The sequence below is a fragment of the Paroedura picta genome, chromosome 11 (assembly GCF_049243985.1).
Source record: "Paroedura picta isolate Pp20150507F chromosome 11, Ppicta_v3.0, whole genome shotgun sequence".
Lineage (NCBI taxonomy): Eukaryota > Metazoa > Chordata > Lepidosauria > Squamata > Gekkonidae > Paroedura > Paroedura picta.
The window spans coordinates 20,155,276-20,170,687 of record NC_135379.1 but is presented as its reverse complement, the minus strand read 5'-3'; the positions used below and the strand labels follow the sequence as shown (position 1 = coordinate 20,170,687).

The following is a 15,412-nucleotide window of genomic DNA, read 5'->3' as shown; positions in this document are numbered from 1 at the left end:
ACTCACAGAAAGGGCTTATAGAAGTGAAGTCTATTACTAACTTGGGAAGTAGGTAAGAAAGCCACTTTTAGTCTTTTATTACAATTATCTATACAACTTCTACAAACTTTTTAACAGGCTTATCACAGTGTTTGCAAAAAAGGTATAAGCAAAAACACAGTCTCTCAACCAGAAAAATAGTACTTTGCGCTAACTCTAGATTATCTAGTGCAACAATCCCAAAAGGACATCATGTGCCCCCAAGTGATCAGCCTTTGTCAAGCAGCAGGCCACCATATCCAACATACCTGCCAGCTTTCAAAGAAACAATTACACTACATTTAAGCTATGTAGGCATAATGTATATTTACATTAGTGTTTCCTTCCTATCATGCTGAAATAATCAGACTGGAAATTCTTAAGTTTTAAAAATAGTCTTCAATTAGAAGAATGCATAAATATAGAATTTATGCATTCTCCTTTGAGCCTTATTCTGAATAAGCATTTGAACCATGAAAACTGGTTACCACTTTTGTTACCATCGTCAAATCTTATTCAACAGAAAACAAAATGTGGTTGGCTGATTATGCAGGAAGTTTCAAATTTAAAAAATAGCTTAATCAAGTTAGTACTTTTCAAAATATCAAAATATCAGATGACAGACTACCTGACTGCACTTACCTGCGAGGTCTTTTGCATAAGCTCCTTATCACTTGAAGAGGTGCCTGTTGGGGACACCAAATCAAATTCACGTAATCCAGGCACCACAGCAGATTTCACATCTGGGTGAAACTGTCCATCAATGAATGTTGTTTCACTGTACTCTTCACTGATCTCCATGCTAAGTGATTTAGTTGCTTCATGCTTGATGCCTGTTCTCTCATCTCTACGGGTGTCTAATTCTCCAGGGCACTCCTTTCTACTCCCCAAATTATTTCCCATCAACATGTCATCTCCCTTCAGATTAGCAATTCTTTCAAGTTCATTTTTCTGTGCAAACTGTACACTCAGGGTTACGACAACCTAAATGCATAGAAACAGAAAGGAATTTTCTTACCCATCCATGGGACATGTTTCCTCATTGATACATGAATGTGAAAATCTGTTCCTAGTCTACATTTAGCAGCTATTCAGCAAAACCCAATATTTTATTCTTTATTTTATTTTGCATACCCCAGTGCTGCACAGATCAAATGCTCAATAAAATGAATTGCTCTGTAGCAATCAGTAAAGGAACAAAATGAGACCATGCACAAACAGTGCACTTCTGTTGGAACACATAAAAACAGTGATTTCCATCTTTAGATTAGAGTCAACCTTCCCATCCCCCAATGAACAGACATAGGATTATTTGGGATGTGTAGCCCTCAAGACCTGGCAACCTTAGGAAAGTCCACCTGGGAAATGTTGGACTCTTGGTTTGCTTCCCTTCAGCCTACAAGCTAATGGGAGAAAAGAAATGGCTGAAGTCATGACTGTACAACTGATTTTACACAACCCCAATTTCTACAACCACAATCTTTTAAGCTATTACACAGTTACCTCCATTGCAATTTAAATGAAGGAGTCAGAGTGGTGCAGTTGTTAGAATGCTGGACGCCGACTGGGGAGACCCTGGTTGAAACCCCTGCTGGCTATGAAACGTATTGGGTCACTGACGCGTCGGCCCAGCTCCTTCCCACGAAACAGGGAAGCTGGGGCGGGAGGGGGGAGGGGGAAAAGGGCCCCCCTGCCACAGCCCCTTCCACCCCACTCCTAGCGCCCATTGCATTTAAAAGTGCAATGGGCGTTATTTCCAGTTTGTATTACAAATGAACACATAAAGCTGCCTTATTCTGAATCAGATCACTGGTTCCTTATACTGGCAGCAGCTCTCCAGGGACTCAGACAGAGGTCTTTCACATCACCTACTATCTGGTCCTTTCAACTGGAGATGCCAGAGATTGACCCTGAGACCTTCTGAAAGCAAAACAGATGCTCTGCCTCTGAGCCACAGCCCTTCTCTTGAATAGAGAACAAGAAATTTCTTCATCTCTTCTCCTATTATCTAGCTACTCTTTTCTCCTCCTAGCCCCCCATTAGTCTGTCAGGCTCAGATCTAAAATTTGACCTTCAAACTATGAAGGCAAGCCAACTCCTTTTTTTCTTGACTGCTCAGCACTCCCATCCCTAGGCGCAATTGCCTCTGGACTTGTCAGTTCAAAAGTCCTGTAGAGCATAAAGTTACAAATCTCTTTTAAACTATAGTGTCTAATCCTAGTTTTGCAGCCTATAGTAAATCATGGTTTGGCAATTAAGATATCACCTCAAATCACAGTTATTTTTCTTTAATCACAGAGTGGCAAGATACTTGAATTAAACTTTAATTATTGCTGTATTAAAGCATTACCTTTGCTATTTCGTCTAATAATTTTTCTTGGTACTGTTTTTCCAGGAATTCGATCATGTCAGCTTCATTCGAGAGCTACAAGAAAAGGAACAGAATCATTTAAAATGTGTGGGTGCAAGTTTATGCATTTAAAGCTATGAATGTACCATAACCAAAGGAAAAAATATGAGAGCTATAATTGTTATTATTACAGTCATACTGCATTGAGTTTTTGAATTTATATAGCAGTAATTCAGTACTCCAACTTTTATACACAAGGGTCTAGTTTATCTCGCACTTTATAGGGAAAATTACAATACACTCATACTACTTCTTTTCCTTTAAAGTGCTACAGAAATCTTTTTACTGCAAAGAAGTAGTATCCTTTTTCAATTTATGTTCGATCTCTCATTAAAAAAAATAGTTGGTAGTGCAAGCTATAGCAAAGCTTTATGGCCCAGAATAAAACAACTTCTTTTTCACAGGAAGGGAGAGAGGAATCCCAATCTACTTCAGTTAAACTTTATGACTTCGATATTTCTTGATTCAACTTCGTGCACACTTAAATTTGGTTTTAAACAATTACATTACATGACCTGCTTCCAACCAACTTTGCTCAGGAAAGCAGAGAGCCATCTCCCAGTGGAAGAGGTCCTTCTTCAGAGGAAGGCTCTCTGTGCTGGAAGAGGGAAGGATCCACACTTAGCTGAGCACAGTGTTAGGATTCAACCCATCAAACGGTATTTGGTATGAACAAAGAAGGAGAAGGAGAAGTTGGTTTTTATACTCTGCTTTTCACTGCCCAAAGGACTCTCAAAGTGGCTTACAATCACCTTCCCTCCCTCTCCCCACGACAGACACCTGGTGAGGTATGTGGGGCTGTGAACAGCTCTAACAGGACCGTGACTGGCCCAAGGTCACTCAGCTGGCTGTGTGTGGAGGAAAGGGGAATCAATCCCGACTCTGCAGATTAGAAGCTGCCAATCTTAACCATACTGGCTCTCTTTTACTTCCTTGGAGAACTTTTACTGACAAAGTCTGCTATCTTCAGTTCTAGAAATACTATGGCAGAAACACTAAAAATCGTGCTGCAAAAACTAATAACCCAGAACACAGTACCTCTGTTGCCTTCTCATCTATTTGTTGGAGACCATTTTCAGCAGACTTCCCTTTTTGTAGCATTTCATTTGCCTGAGATTCCTCAGAAATACTAAGAAATTTAAATAATAAGCATAATCAGATAAATGTTTGATGGCATCTCTTCTAATAAATTATTATCTTGTTCCATCTTCTATTTTTTAATTTTAAAAAACCCTAAAATAGGTACTGTGAGATGCTTGCTTTCCAGTACATCTCTGGCTACTCTCTTCTCGTAACAAAGACTCTTCACCCAACGTAGCACACAGAATAAAGGCTAAGGAACCAGAGAAAGGAGCAGCCAAAAACAGGCATTTTCAGTCACTTTCTAAAAGTATTAACACTTCTTCAGCATAAGAAACTATTCCCCATGCAGTAAAAACTGCAGCTGACTCAACACAACAAGCAATACAAGGCCTCTGGCCTGAAGCAGCATAATTCAAAGGCTTCAAGTGAACTGGGAAAATCCACTGTAATATGGAACAATATGTTCCCCTTTTACAAATACTTTATTTATTACATATATATACTGCCCTACCAGCAAGCCAGCTCAGGGCAGTGTACAACAATCATAAATCAGAATAACTATAAATAATTAATTAAAATACAGTTAATAACATTTTTAAGTGACTTAAAATCAGCATCTACACCTAATACCACCAGTTTTTCCGATAGCTTGTAGCTCACTCCCCATGTCAATAGATCTTCCAGTTTTCAGGAGGGGGGCATTAGATGTTATAGACTCACTGGTGTCAATCAAAAACTCGGAAGAGCTCTGTCTTGCAGGCTCTACGGAACTGAGACAGCTCCATCAAGGCTCAGATCTCCTCTGTGAGCTAATTCCATCCAACAGGGGCCAGGACTGAAAATGTCCTGGCCCTGGTTGAGGCTGGTCCTGATTGCAGCTTTCATTATGGACAAAAATAGGAAGAGAAAAAACAGAAGTACCTGAGCCCTTCAGAGGTGACCTTGGAATTCTGCAGTCTACTCTGCAAGTGAGCAATCTCTGTGATACACCTTTCCTCAGTTTCTCTCAACTGCTGATGGTAATAGGATCGGAGGTGTTCAACTTCTTGAGCATGTTGTTCTTCAAGCTGAGATTTAAACTTCTCCATATCTTCCCAGTGAGACTGGCTAACTTTGAAATCTACATGGGGACAGATTGTAGTAGTGCTAATACATTTTTAAAAATTAAACTGTAAAAGTAATATCAGTGTACTGTGACCATTAACAATAAAAATTATTCAATTGAAGGATCCTTCTCTTCTACCATCTCACAAAAGACTCTCTTGTTGTTAATGGTAGCACTTGCAGACACAGGAGTACAACTAGGGACTGTGAATCACAAGTTCAGCTCTGAATTGTATCCAGTTTTCATGGTGCACATGCAATTGAAAGCACTAGTACAGCAAATGGAAGCACTACCCAGATCAAGATGGTTAGTACTATCAGAAGTTACAAGAAGAATGACTTATTTAAGGACGGGAAGGCACTGAAATCTGTCCCAGATCAGCCCAACCTCTTCTTGCTCCCACCCCTCCAAACAACTGATCAGCAGTCAGAGTTGCCTTAACCACCATCATGAATGGCCCAGAGAAGTACACATCTGTGCCAATTTCTTCAAACAGTGAAGAATACAAGAGTGAAAGAAATGGAGAACACAAATACCGTGTAAAAAAGTCTCACATTATTTTTTAAACAATATTTAGTATCTAAAATATGTTAAGATCATCACTACAGCTAATACTAAATTTGGGGTGGGGATGGGGTGAAACAACAGCAAAACAAGGTACCCCCAGATAAAGGTAAGCGTTTCACATTAAGTGACTGATTGATTAGCACATTAATTAAAAATGTCACTTGATGCTCCAGGAGGAATAGAAATTTGGAGGGCAACTCAGTATCAGTTAAAGTAGGTAGGAAATGGAAGGGGACAGAAGTCAGCTTGCTTGAATTACAGGTAGTGAAGGCTGCGAATGGTGCTTCTCTGACTTGGAGAGGGGGAGATTTAGGGATTTAAAACTTGTGCCTACAGCAGCCCTCAGCTTTGCCCTCTGTCTAACAGTAAAGGGGTTGCCCCCATTAGGACCATGCAAGAGGAAGATCAGACCACCCATAGTCAGGTCAAGATTTCTACTTACTTTGAATGACTTCTTAAAATTAACCAAAACAAACACCACCACCCAAAACCATCCTAATTATAACCACATAAGCCCCAGGAACAGTATTTCTCAATTTCTGTAGCATTGAGAAACACCTGAAACATTCCTCAGGCTTCAAGAACCCCCATAAATGGTGCAATCATGCAGAATATGGTTCTGAAACATAGTTGTGTACACACCCACCCAGGGTCCCACCTCTTCCCACCCCCTCCAAGCACATTACAGGCTATTTTAGGAGGGGGGAGCAGGTTGACATGACCATATACAGTTATATCACCCAATAAATGTTTAACAAATTAAAAAAATGAATTAACTCCCATCCATTCTGGAAACCCTTGCAGGGCCATCATGAAACCTCCGGGTTTCATGAAACCCTGGTTGAGAAAGTCTGCCCAGAAGCATGGGCTGTTGAGAAAAGCTAAGTATCAGTTAAAAGAAAAAAAGGACAAAGAAAGTAACTTTCCAAGACCTCTTAGAACTTAAGTCAGAATCCTGAAAAGGAGATTTCCAAATCATCTCATCCCCACATCTTGATACAAGTCCAGTAGCGTCTTAGACATCAGCAAGATTTTCAAGGTATGAACTGAGTCAGTGTTCCCTTAATCAATTATCAGCTTGTCTACCTACATTACAAAGATTTATTATCAATATATACATATCTTTACCAACAAGATCCTGAGAATTTGTCTGTAAACAACTAAGATTTTCCTGAACGTTGCCAATTTTACTTTCATCATGGACTGTATGTGACAGATTTAATTCTTCAACCTAGAGAAACAAAGCCAAAAAACAATACAACTTTTACCTTTCCTGAAGTTGACAAAAGGTTTAAAAACTTTCATTCTGCAGCATTTTTGTGAATATTAAATATTTACAAATATTTATTTAGAAATACTGGGTCACAACCCTCTCCCAATTGTTAAATGTCAAAATGAATCTGTTCTAAGAACAATAACATTACAATTTTCTAATAGTGCCTAGACAGGTCTCCCTAAGAACAATGATTCTTGTTTGTCATTACACCAAGGCCAGAACTAAGGAAACATTGAGAACACTGGAAGCAATCTCTCAGCTTTCTGAATTCCTTCTGAAAGCAAGTTAAGGAAGAAAGAGAAATTGGCATCTGTAAATGGGGGAAAATAGCACTGAGGAGGATGCAGGATGAAAAGCCCCATTTTAAGCACTGTGGTCCTCAGTTCAACTCTCCTGCATCCTCCCTGCTTTTAAAATAAATTTAAAGAAGATAGATTGCAACCCTTATAATGCGATTCTTCTGCAAAAAATCAAACTGGATTACAAGTATTATAATTAGATGATCCAAATCATGTACTCATATTTTGTTAAGCAACCAGAAGGTAGTTTAAGAGCATTCCTGACAATCCTTTTTCTTGCAGCATTCTCTGATGATTCAAATGATCATCCCATACTCATCTCTTATCTGGGAATGAAATTCACACCGCTTTGGCTGCTGCCAAATGTATTTCAGCTGCTTTTAATCTGGCATCAGGATAATCAAGAAGGATCATTGGTGAATCAGGCTGAAGCCAATGAGATTAAAGCAGTGTAACTGCACAGGATTGAACATTTTTTATTTAATGATAAGATTAAGATGCCTACCTTTGCTATGTCTTTCAAAAACTGTGCATGACATTCCAGTAAATTTTGGTATTCCTCCAATATCTTGTTCAGGATAGTTTGCAGTGTTCTCTCCAAAGCTAAATTGTAGAAAAGTATTTTAATTGGTTTGTGGGTGCTTTAACCCCACACTTCTCCTTCCCACCTCCATCTATAGTCTCTGAAGCTTCCTGATCACTATTCGATTTGTACCAATTTCTACCAAATATCTATCTATCCCCATGCCTTCCACTCCCAAAACTGGTAAGAAGTTTTCTCCAGTTATTGTTTTTTTCATAACCTTGTTTACGACTGTTATCGGATTATTTTTAGGGAGAAGCACATCCTTGTACCTTTTAAACAGAAATGCTGCTGCCAAGAGGAGTGAAGGCAGAGAAGATGTGTGTACATTTGAGTTACCTTGAGCTTCAGTTTTAGTTATAAAGACAGTGCTAGATTTCTCTTTCTCTCCAGCATTATCTTCAAGGGCAATGGAAGGTTTTTCATGAACAATGCTGCACAGAGACTACAACAAAGGGAAAAAAAGTTTTTAGAAGATATTAATATTGTATCATATCAGTTAAGCAGAAAAGGTAATAAAGATATCAAAGGACTATTACTTTTCCTCCTACTGTGAGCCTGAAGATAAAGTCAGTCCTGTCTCTCTAACAGAGCCTAAATGGCATGTGATGCATCAGATGGTGAAATTTACCACTATCCATCTCAATAAACTTTTACTGGCATAGAAGAAGAAGAGTTTGTTCTTATATGCCGCTTTTCTCTACCCGAAGGAGGCTCAAAGCGGCTTACAGCCACCTTCCCTTTCCTCTCCCCACAACAGACACCCTGTGAGGTGGGTGAGGCTGAGAGAGCCCTGATATCACTGCTCGGTAGGAAGAGTTTTATCAGTGCCGTGGTGAGCCAAAGGTCACCCAGCTGGCTGCAAGTGGGGAAGTGCAGAATTGAACCCAGCTCGACAGATTAGAAGTCCGTACTCCTAACCACTACACCAAACTGGCTCTCACTCAAGACCATTGTATCATATATAAAGATACTTTTGGCTAAAGACTGACTAGATAACAGCACAGTATAATGAAACTTTTAAAATGTCAGACCAGAAATAAAAACGTAGATTTTCATTTATCCTGTAGAAAAATGTTTCTCACCTGATTGATCTTGGAGCATTCTTCAGCTACTGTCTTGCTAAGCCCTTCCAGACGCACAGATACAGATCGCCCTTCTTTACCTGCAAAGACAAACTGGCACTGAAATTGGTTTATAATACCCCATTTTCTATTGTTTGAGGACAGAGACCAATATAGAAATCTGTGCACCCCACTTCTATTTGTATGGTCATATACTTTAGCAAGATTCAAAACAGTTTCAGAGTTTAACTATGTTGGTCTCCAGCAAAAGACCCTAGTAGCACCTTGGAGAACAATCAAAGTTTCAGGGTCCCAGCCTTCAAGAGTCAATGCTTAAAAGCCTTTACACCGTGAAAATCTTGTATAAAGTGGTATCTTGTAACCAGCCACGAGCTGGCTTTGCTGAGAGTGGCGGGTAATAAATTCAAATATAATAATAATAAAAATTACATAACACATAAGAACAATTTTATAACAGCTGAAAGCACTACATGCAATAAGACAACACTGGAAATAACATTTTAGGGTGCAGCATTATGTTGCTACCAAAAAAACCCAACTCTGGCTTTCTTCTGTGTTATCGTCTTTGTGCTATTATCAAATAAGTAAACTAATTTGTTCTCAAATGCAGCTCGATCCACAATTACCCAACATGAGAATCGCCAAACGTGGCTACAGAAAAAAAAATACAAAGTGAAATATACTCATTTTTCATCTTCTCCACAAATACAGCAGTGTTGGGTGAAAGGAATGTGGTAGTAAGCCATTCAGCAAAAAATTATTGTTGGTAAAATTTACATCATAAGTAAATGCTTTTCTCAAGAGAAGATTAAAAGGACCAAAACAAATCTAGTAAGGACCCTGAAGGTCTGAAGCCTTTTCCCTTTCCACAATGTCTGCCTGTTCTGGTGAGCCCAGCTACTAGTGTGCAATGTGCAGGAAACTCTGCCCTTCTGCAACTAGAGGGTAGAATGGGTAGCCACAGCTTTCTATCCAGGCAGTCAGCTATCTGTTCAGAAAACAGCCTTACAATTTCAGGTGGGACAATGTCCTATGGAATTGGTATCTCTTTGACAGAAGGTTCTGTTCTCTTGAACAGAAACTGGGCAAAATGATGGTTAACCCAATCAATGCCTGACTACCAGAGCTGATTAGCAGAGATTCTGGTACAGTCAGAAATGAATGGCTAAGATAACAGGGAGGGAGCACGGCAGATTCTTGCAATTCTGCAGAAGGCCTTTAAGAAGAAGAAGAAGAGTTGGTTCTTATATGCCGCTTTTCCCTACCCGAAGGAGGCTCAAAGCGGCTTACAGTCACCTTCCCATTCCTCTCCCCACAACAGACACCCTGTGAGGTGGGTGAGGCTGAGAGAACCCTGATATCACTGCTCGGTCAGAACAGTTTTATCTGTGCCATGGCGAGCCCAAAGTCACCCAGCTGGCTGCATGTGGGGGAGTGCAGAATCGAACCTGGCATGCCAGATTAGAAGTCCACACTCCTAACCACTACACCAAACTGGCTCACTTTAAAGCCCTAAAACCATGTCCCCATTAAAACAAGGTAGAAAAGCAGGTCTGTGGGGCTGTAGGTATAAGATTGAGGAATCAAAAAGAGATCTGCTATGTAAAACCCAAGAAAAATGGCCACCACATCCCACAGTGCTTTTCTTTCCTGCTTTCACAACACAGTTACTTTTAAACTTCCAAGCTGTTAAATGACATATTTGTACAACCAAAAATTTAATTTCGGAATAGTAATACTTACACAATGGAAAATACTTTTCCAGATAATATAAAATAACATCTCCCAGAAAATTCTTTCCATTTTAGGGGCTTACCTGGTTTTTGATCTTTTGTGGCTTGGCAATCCAGCTGTTTTTTCTTAACCTCACACAGCTCTTCTGCATGACGAACCTTAAGCTCCTCCTTAAGGGCAGAAAGTGCATTCTGCTTTTCGTTCTCCATGTATTCACGTACTTGGTCCACATGAGCTGAATAAACCAGAGACAGACAAATGCGCTGGGCCTCCATCTGCAGCTTTAGATCACTCTGAGTAAAAGTTGACACAACGGAAGTTTTGTTTAGAAATCTCTTGTTTTATGAATAATTGCTATAACAGAGCTAAGAAGCTCTATTTCCAAGGTAGCAATCCAAGCGTGTTAAACAAAAAGCTGGCTCCCAACATGCCTTACAGATTACTCCCCATGCCAGTACAATATTTGCAAACCATGTTTCCTTTGAAAAAAACTTAATCAGAGTTTCTACAGTTGTAATATTTATTTGTCAGCAGAACTGCAAGCCTTCCACTAGGTTACAAAGACCCTCCACAGGGCAGGAAATAAAAAGCATTTGGAACAAATCCCATGAAAGGCTTAGCCTGGAATGGTCTATGTGGGACTGAACAAATAGGTTGTGTTCTTAGTTTAAGCACACAACCATGCTTCCAGGGGATAAATTGTAAATTCAAGATAAAGTGAGGCAAAGATGAAGAAAACAGGTTCTCATGTTCATGATACCTGAAATTCTCACATGCAAAATGATCCCTATGGATATAGCTGTACCAAAGAATACCAGACACAGCATGTTCCCAACTACAGGAGCTGAGTCCCAGCAGCTGAAAAGTGAAACGCCCTGCCCTGAAAATCACCATTAGGAAGCCGAACTGTATTTGTATTATTCATGTTGGGTCAGACAGTATTTCATGCACCTGCTTCCAAGGGATTCTAACTATCTTGGAATTCTAAACATCTGAACCAAGCGACTGAGGATGAATGGCATCTGCTGTAATTTATTTTGTTATCCAATTGTTATTCATGTGTCAGCATTTATACTGTTATTTTGCTGTGGATACTGGTACTACCAGTATTGTATAGCTAAAAATCGAAGGGAACACAAGCTACTTGTCACAGTGGTAAACTGAACTACAAATCTTAAATATCAGCAATTGTGTGTTCGATAGAAAACAGCAAAGCATTTCCATATAACTTCAAAAGGTTCAAAACTGAAGAGAGCAAGTATTTCCAAACTTCCATCAACGCTGTCTACAATCAACTATCAAATTACATTCTGTCTACTCCCAGGTTCTTTTTTTTTTTACCAACTCTTGACAAGTTTCCAAGTCTCAGACTCTCAATCTCTTCCTCCCTCCCCCTCGCTCTCTTCCTCACACACAAGAAGTATACTCTCAATGAATATTTTATATTTTTTTCTATAAAGGTTTATGGGGTTTTAATGGGGGAGATTAATTGGGGGTCTTATTTTATTGTATTGGGACTGTCATGTAACCCGCCATGAGCCAGCATGCTGAGAGTAGTGGGTAACAAATCAAATACATCAAATAAATAAATGCAAAGGCCAAAAAGTCTCGGCCAATATTAGTATTTCGTCTTCATCTGAAGGACACAGAGTACTGCCTGGTATAATATATTGCTATCAGAAGGAATGTATGTGTTCCATTCTGCGGGGCAGTCTAGGGCTCGGTGCTGGGGACACCCCAATAGGCCAGTGGGAGTGATATACTATACAATCTACCAAAAAATCTATCATTTACAATGCCAATGTATAGAAAGAAAAACTTATTTTCATCCATTTTCATTTTATAGGATAGCAAAAACTATCCAACAACTGATTGCGGACGTCTACTTGCCCTCTGCAAATGAGCTATTCTACTAAACACTGGTAGGTAATTTAAAAAAATGACACCCACACATGATCAGTCAAGCTAGCATTATATGTCAAAAACATCATTCTAGCTAATGTTCTATTATAGGCAAACTTAGCTAGAAGCAATTAAATGAAATTATCCAAGTGGGGCAGAAAAAGGAAAAAAACACAGAGAAGAAATGACATGGAAAATTATAAAAAGTTACTAGTAGCTGACAGATAACACTGACAAGAGTAGTAACATAAGGTCTACTGCAGTCAGAGAGGGAGGACCCTCAGAGACAGATCCATTCCTATTTTAATATTAGCTTTCTTGTAAACGATAGTAATGGTTCAACCTGTTTGGATTTTTTTGGATGAATATCAGGAAAACAGACTAAAGTCAACTTACAAATTACAGTGCATTTCTGAATTGACATGTAATGTGTGAATTGTGCATTGTGTTCTTGTTTAGAGTGGGCTAATAAAGAGGCTGTGGATACTCCAGAATCACTAAGACCACCCTGCTTGGGAGCTTTTAACTATGCTGTAAATTCAGCCAAATAAACAACAGATCTTTCAGATCATGAGATATGTCTCAGTTAATATACATATTTTCTATTTTCAAATAGCAGATTAAAGCACACGTATACATTTTCCCGATGTTTTCTGAATGTACATATGGGAAACAAAATCCCATGATTAATAAATACTAAGACTAGTTCACTGTGAAGTAAACATTTTTTAAAAGTGTAACTAGAAATAAATACCTGTTCAGATTTCAGCATATCTAACTGGTCCTGAAGCTTGTTTTCACTTTGCACAAGACTCATATGTGAAGGGTCTGCTGCTAATTCTGCATCCATTTGCTGTAAATTATCCAATAATAACCGTGGATCTGGATTCACATTCTGCTGACCTGCCTCTTCCACTGGAATATGAAGAACAATACTTTTGTTTGGTGTCCATTTTTCTTCTCTTTCTGTTACTGTATTGCCATATTCTTTGCATGAATCAGATATTAAACTGCCAGATTCAATGAATGTGGTAGTGTCCACCTGTGTCCCCCCATTGGAGTATGGCTTATGTTCACAAGTTTTCATATTCTCTCCCTGCCTATGGCTAAGAATGAGTTCCAGTTCTTTACACTTTGCTGAAATGCAATCTTTATCTTGTTTTAGAGATTTCATTTCCATGTGTAGCTGGAAGATTTCATCATTCTTCAACTTTAATTGTTCTGAAAGTTCTGAAAATTTCAATGAAAGCTCCAGCTTCTCTCGTTGAGTTACCTCAAGCTTTTCCATAAGTTCTGTTGTATCTTTTTCTACAACCTCCTCAATATCAAATGTTTCTGATCTTAACATTTTCTCGCTTTTACCACAAAGGACTGAACTTTGGGTTTTATGTATAACTGGCATTTCTCTTTGCAAGTTCTGGATCTCGTCTGTCAAGGCTTGAAGTCTGGCTTTGTACTCAGCCTCTTGCTCATCCTTTCTCTTCTCTAAATCAGATTTTACCTTTAGTAGAGAAACGTATTCTTCCCTGAGTTCCTGATAATTATCCTCAAAGTTTTTTTCAGCAAAGGAAAGAGAATTCCTTTGCTTCTCAATCTCTTCTTTGAGTGCAATTTCTTGTTCTGCAAGTCTTTCATTTTCTGCTATTAGATCTTCTATTCTGTTTTGCAAACCAAAGTCCTGTGAGTTGGGACTGATATTATCAATGACCAAACTTTCTTCTATGTTCGTAACAGTATATTTTTTAAATTTTTCTTGCAGAGCATTATTTTCATCTTCAAGTACCATATTTTGTGTTTCAAGTAATGTACATTTTTCTTGAAGATCAACTTCTCTTTCTTTCATCTGCTTTTCCAATAACTGTATTTTGAGTTGCAATTCCTGAACTTCCTGTTCAAGAGTACCTTTTTCTTTTTTTTCTTCTCGAAGAATTTCTATCTCATTCTGGAGCTCTTGGATCTGAAATGTCATTTCTTCTGATTTAGAATTTGCCATGACCTGTTGCAAATCTTTTAGCCTTGATATTTCTAATGTAAGCTGATTCTGTTTTACTGCTAGATCATCATTTTCAGACTTCATTGCTTCTATCTTCTTAGTCATTTCATTTTGTAACCCATCTAACTGTTGTTTATGTTTTGTATGTAAATTAGCTTTAAGGTTTTCAACATTTATTCTGTGCTCTTGCAGTAAATCATCTCTAAGTTTTGACAGCTCTTCCTCATGACTAAACAATAGCTGTGTCCTTAGTCTGTCTAGTTCAGCTTCTTGAGATTCGGCCATCCTGTCCAAAACAGCATCTTTCTCTCTTTCTAGCATTTCAAGTTTAATTTTGTAATTTGTAATTTCCGCCTCATGTTTTATTTCTAGTTCTTTCCGAACCTCCAGTGCAGAAGCAAGCTCTGTTTTTAGGTCTCCAACAGAGATTAGTAACTCTTCATATTTATGTAACTTGGTTTCATTTTCATTTATAGTCTTCTGAGCTCTCTGAATCTGTTCTCTTGCAAGACTTAGTTCCTGACAAAGATCTTCAATTTGACTTTTTAGAGAAGACTTTTCTGAGGTTATTTCTTCAAGCTGCTGTGACAAATCCCGCCTTGTCTTTTCTCTCTGGTAGTTAGCATCTTGCAGCATCAGATTCAATTCATTAATTGCAATGTTCATTAAATGTATTTGGTCCTCATTAGCATTGCCAGGACCTAAATTCAAAGTTCGCTCCAAATCTGCTTTGTGGTGGGCAAGAAGCTTTTCAATCTCTATTGTATGTTCCCTCACTAACTCTTGCTTCATGTGTACTATCTGTTGCCCATGCATTTCTTCCAATTCCGCCCTGAGGCCTTCGAGTCTTCTTTGAGCTTCATGTTCCATTCTTTGCATAATGTCCTTCTCAACTTGGCTGTCTTTGTGGCAGCGTTTCTGCAGTTCTTCCACAGTTCCCATTAACTGTTTGATTTCATCAGAACACTGTTTTTCTTTTTGCTTTGAACTTGCCAGTTCTGCTCTCACATTATAGACCTCTTTATTCTTTTGTAGAATCTCTTCTTTTAATTCTTCAATAGGTTTCTCAGCAGCTGACACTTTTTTCTGGAGACACACTATGTTTTCTTCTTCTTCTCTTAGTCTTGCTTCCAATTTTTCAATAATTGTTTCTTTTTCTTGCAGCTTCTTCTTAATGCAATCTTCTTCAGCTACATGCCTCCTTTCCTGAAATACAAACATGTGGCCAGGATTTCTTGCATCTCTACATATAACATTGGTTGAAACAAATAACTAAGTTCATAAAAATAATATTATCGATTTTAATCCACCTTCTCCATTATGTTTAGAAAGTGCTATGTGGAGACTAAAGAAGCTT

At 38.7% G+C, this 15,412-nt stretch overlaps 1 protein-coding gene across 8 annotated transcripts in view; it reads right to left on the bottom strand.

The window, feature by feature from the left end:
• AKAP9 (A-kinase anchoring protein 9) overlaps positions 1–15,412 on the bottom strand; it is a 105,899-nt gene that overhangs the window by 59,156 nt on the left and 31,331 nt on the right. For all 8 annotated transcript variants that reach the window (XM_077303840.1, XM_077303834.1, XM_077303839.1 and 5 more), the window contains 10 exons: positions 12,817–15,261; positions 10,243–10,453; positions 8,427–8,506; positions 7,681–7,786; positions 7,264–7,361; positions 6,312–6,414; positions 4,433–4,631; positions 3,467–3,557; positions 2,369–2,443; positions 661–1,002 (listed from right to left, as the gene is read on the bottom strand). In XM_077303840.1, coding sequence (XP_077159955.1) covers positions 661–1,002; positions 2,369–2,443; positions 3,467–3,557; positions 4,433–4,631; positions 6,312–6,414; positions 7,264–7,361; positions 7,681–7,786; positions 8,427–8,506; positions 10,243–10,453; positions 12,817–15,261 — 3,750 coding nt within the window. The remainder of the gene's footprint in view (positions 1–660; positions 1,003–2,368; positions 2,444–3,466; positions 3,558–4,432; positions 4,632–6,311; positions 6,415–7,263; positions 7,362–7,680; positions 7,787–8,426; positions 8,507–10,242; positions 10,454–12,816; positions 15,262–15,412) is intronic.